Consider the following 4,859-nt stretch of genomic DNA (forward strand, 5'->3'; position numbering starts at 1 on the left):
ATGTTTTATGAATAAACACGATGTTTTGGAAATATTTATCAAAAGAAATTTATACTATGTTGCGAATTACAATTTCGAGATAACCTTCTTTTATTTACGAACTTATGTCTTTGATGCTGAAATTGACAACTTTATAAAAATACATTTTCACTGAAATTATGAAATCTGGGTGTCGGAAAGGTGTAAAATTATTCTTCGGAAAAGAAAAAAACAGTAGTTGAGCTAGATAAGAAATTATACGGGGGCAGGCTCCTATGGAGAATTAACATTACTGGAAACAGGCCCTTTGTATAAGTTGGACTGTAGTTTCGATACATTTGGTTATTCCGTTTTATGTTGCAATGTCTTTTGATAAATGCATGTATTCTGATCCTATCTATGAAATGTGTAATATAAACCCCTTCATGTAATTTGTTATACTGTGATGATTCATTGTTTTATTTTTGAGTGTATTGTCGATAGTTCAATTTGTGATTTTTCTAGTCTTGATCGAGTTGTTGTTCTAATTTTGCTTAACCCTACAGGCCTATTTTGTTTCATGCTAATGGCCAGTGCTTTTATGTGTATATGCTACCATAGTTCTAGTAATGTGTAGTAAGCCATAGTGCTGTGATTTTTTGTACTAAGTGATGTATTTGTTTTATGTACATCCTGGTATTTTTTCTGTATGTAGTATGCTGTTGAACTTAACTTGACGTTATTATTATTACTAATTATATCTATGGTTTTTTTTCGGGTTTATTTCATTTTGATTGCACGGCCTTCTGTTGCATGGGAGTAGGAATGTACCGAACTGTCATAACTTCAAGGGAAGTCGCGTCACATAATTGACGTTTGGTGTATGTGAGGTGATGGCGTAATGAGCTATGCCTTGATTGTATCACTCATATTGAAGGCATTTCTGAGAGGTTGATGTTCAACCTCTTTCCTAACTGAGGTTGTCCAGTATTTATTAACCGAAACATTCACAATATACTCCCACTTGCCGTTATGAACTTTATATTTCAGAAGTTGGTGAGCAGATTATAGATGGCAAGAAGCTTCACTAAACAAGCTGTTCTGATAGAGTGGAGCAGTGCAAATTTTAACTGCCTCTTTGGATGGCTGTGTTCTTGCGAGCAGGATGAGGATGATATCTTGGTCAGCTGCCACAAATGGCCAGTGTAGCTTTAAAATAGGAACTTTTGCTTGATTACCTTTATTGGTGTGGACGAAGGACGAATGTCATGCCCCCAAAAAGACGCCTTGTTCTTGATCATATGCCATATGACGTAACAGTCCTGATTCTGACAAATTCGGATTTTACCATCCTTTGACAATCAGTTCTGAAAAAAACCCACTTATTTACGAAGTTGCGACATTTAGATTTTCCCCTCTGGTTGATATTTGATGGTTGATAATATACATGTTTCTGCTGAGAAGATGTGATTGTGAGACATTGTTCCATGTGTAACTTTGTTTGCTTATATGTCATAGCAAAATTGAAGGCACGCGATTAGATATTTGTTTGGTAAAAACTAAAACTCTGACCAATCGGTAGGCTGATACTAACTAGTCCTTTGAAGGTTATAGAGGATCGACACCCGACTTCAAAGCCACTTAATTTAACCGTTATGACACCGCGAGATTATTTTGATGTACATTAAAGGATCAAACTAGTCTTCTTGTCTCATCCACGTGGTGGCACACACTTATAGCCTTCAATTTTACTATGACATTTTCCAGGTGTGCAAAGAGCGAAAGCGAGCGTAACCCCTGTAGCGTTTACATGCAAATGTATACGTGTTAAATACATTTGTAAATGTTTCATGCCACATACATATATATATCTATATCAATTAATTGCCATATTAGACTGTTTCGTTGAGCATATCCACATGCTATTAGCATGATACATACACAACATATACAACAGAACGAAAATGTAAGAATATACAAAAATTGCATGAATACATTTTATACCGGTAGCATATATTTGCCGGTATAAGTATTTCCTGTCTTGATAAAAACTAAACAGTTTCAATTGTAATTGCAATATTTATTCAATATTGAACAAAAACTTAATAAAATCGAAAACAATTAGTAATCATTTTCCCCCTGGAAAGAAAATTAAAGAAAAGGTTGATGGGCGGTTCAAATATGTTTTCCACAATTGTATGTATTTTGTCAGTATTGTTCAGCGGCGTGTTTTTAGCGGAACTGGGCATGGCTGATTTGGAACCGGATCTGGAGACGGCGCCGTAGCAGATACAACATATGGGTGGAGGACATGACCAGTTGGTGGGGTGTTTGTCCGGCAGTGAACGTTGGGTAGGACATGACCGGTTGGTGGGGTGTCTGTCCGGCAGTGAACGTTTAGTAGGACATGACAGGTTGGTGGGGTGTCTGTCCTGCAGTGAACGTTGGGTTGGACATGACCGGTTGGTGGGGTGTCTGTCCGGCAGTGAACGTTCAGTAGGACATGACAGGTTGGTGGGGTGTCTGTCCTGCAGTGAACTTTGGGTAGGACATGACAGGTTGGTGGGGTGTCTGTCGGGCAGTGAACGTTGGGTAGGACATGACCGGGTGGTGGGGTGTCTGTCCGGCAGTGAACGTTGGGTAGGGCATGACCGGTTGGTGGGGTGTCTGTCCGGCAATGAGCGTTGGGTAGGACATGACAGGTTGGTGGGGTGTCTGTCCGGCAGTGAACGTTTAGTAGGACATGACAGGTTGGTGGGGTGTCTGTCCTGCAGTGAACTTTGGGTAGGACATGACAGGTTGGTGGGGTGTCTGTCCGGCAGTGAACGTTGAGTTGGACATGACAGGTTGGTTGGGTGTCTGTTCGGCATTGAACGTTGGGTAGGACATGACAGGTTGGTGGGGTGTCTGACAGGTTGGTGGGGTGTCTGTCCGCCCGTGAACGTCGGGTAGGACATGACCGGTTGGTGGAGTGTCTGTCCGGCAGTGAACGTTGGGTAGGACATGACCGGTTGGTGGGGTGTCTGTCCGGTAGTGAACGTTGGGTAGGACATGACCGGTTGGTGGGGTGTCTTCTGTCCGGCAGTGAACGTACGGTAGGACATGACAGGTTGGTGGGGTGTCTGTCCGGCAGTGAACGAACTTGGGTACGACATTGACCGGTTGATGGAGTGTCTGTCCGGCAGTGAATGTTGGGTAGGACAAGACCGGTTGTTTGGGTGTCTGTCCGGCAGTGAACGTTGTATGGGGCATGACCGGTTGGTTGGGCGTCTGTCCGGGAGTGAACGAAAGATGGGACATAACCGTTTGGTGAGGGGTCTGTCCCGTAGCGAAGGGGCATGACCGGGTGAAGCGACGTCCTGCTTTCCGGGGTAGATGTACATATAATTTTCTGCTTTCTGGTGGTATCTGGATATCTTGAAATCGGGGAACGATACACCCCGAGCTTCCATGCATTTTTTAAACGGGCTACCATCGGTGTGTGTTTTCCCAGAACTGTCGTGTAGACTCCCGCTCTTTAAAACGTGTAAAAACGAGGTTGATGCACGCGACACTGTTTTTGGGATAATTCCCCGGTAAAACTTTTCAAGTATTATCATATCAGGGTGGATCGCCCCCATGCACAACGACCGGACCCCAAGCAAGCCGACAGGATAGTATCTATCAATGTCGATGTTGACAAAAAACGGCAAAACTTTGCTAAAGAAAGTGTTGCATGTTTCATCTTGCGCTTTTTTTTTGCCGGCGATCATCGTTTGCAGTTTTTCTAGCTCTTTTGCTAAGCTTTTCATCTTCTCGTTGTCGTGCTTGTCAATATCGTTACAGTATTGGAGACCCTGGCATGGACCCAATTCACAATGGCGTTTTGTGTGACCCATACGGAGATGGCACTGACCACACTGAGACTTGGGTTTATCCATCTTAATACTGGCGTTGCTGTATTTGATCTCCAGTAGACGCAAATGTTCCTTTGCACTTTCAAGTTCTATGTCCTTGACATTTATGACATCTTGAAGTTCATCGATTGCCAGCCGAATTGGGGATTTATGTTCTTATACACCAGTTCAAATGAACATCAATCATTTATCAATTAGGACTCAAAACTGTAATATAGGAAATAGGACCCCAAGCCTAGCGCTTTTATTGTGGTAAAGCTACAAAAACAAGGCAACATCAAGCGACTGCGCACGGCTGTTCCTGAGCGACTGTTCCTGAGCGACTGTTCCTCTAGCTCCAAGTCCCAAATGATCTGTAATAGAAGCTCTGTAATATGCCAAATGCCAACGTCTATAAACCTGAAAGCATACACCAAATGGCTCAGAGAGGCTCTCAATCCTAGTTTAGAGCTCGATGACAAGTAACAAGTAACATCAAAACAAATGAACTCTCTACTGCTCGCTACCAAATTGGCGGGGGGGGGGGGGGGGGGGGGGGGGGTGTGTAAATACCACAAGCGCACTGTCTGGCTGCAACAGCTCGAATGACACTAACACCTATACACCCTGTTCATGCCAACCCCCTACCCCAGGTAATTCACGCGCAACACGTAATTCACCGCGTACGTCAGACTCCACGCCTTACCCCTACATACACAGGTACTCTAGCACCTACGTTACCCCAGTGATCGCGTACCATTGATAAATATAATTATAGACATTTGCTGATATGGGAATATCCTGCCCCGGGATTCAATGTGGGAGGATTCAACGTTTTCCTCCTCGTTTCTGAATAACTGTTTGGGTGCCATGCTGGTCGGTTTAGAAATGTGTGTCACTGGTTTGACGACTCTCCTTCGAAAATCCACAGCTTCATTCACTTCAGCAGTGTTCCCGCTATTATGGATTGACATTGAAAAGCCTCGGTCACACATGTATCCGAAACGCAATAATCCAGCTTTGCTC

General features: G+C 43.3%; 1 protein-coding gene across 1 annotated transcript; it reads right to left on the reverse strand.

Moving 5' to 3' along the window:
• Positions 1-2,691: 2,691 nt before the first annotated feature.
• LOC110448465 (extensin-1-like) lies at positions 2,692-3,414 on the reverse strand. The gene has a single exon (XM_021494733.1). It carries the CDS (start codon positions 3,412-3,414, stop codon positions 2,692-2,694), a length of 723 nt encoding a protein of 240 aa, XP_021350408.1.
• Positions 3,415-4,859: the final 1,445 nt, after the last annotated feature.

The sequence above is a fragment of the Mizuhopecten yessoensis genome, unplaced genomic scaffold (assembly GCF_002113885.1).
Source record: "Mizuhopecten yessoensis strain PY_sf001 unplaced genomic scaffold, ASM211388v2 scaffold419, whole genome shotgun sequence".
In the NCBI taxonomy this organism is placed as follows: Eukaryota; Metazoa; Mollusca; class Bivalvia; order Pectinida; family Pectinidae; genus Mizuhopecten; species Mizuhopecten yessoensis.

What these genes read in the sequence shown, in the direction of transcription:
- LOC110448465 (XM_021494733.1), bottom strand. Translation starts at nt 3,414, where the DNA reads ATGCATGGAAGCTCGGGGTGTATCGTTCCCCGATTTCAAGATATCCAG.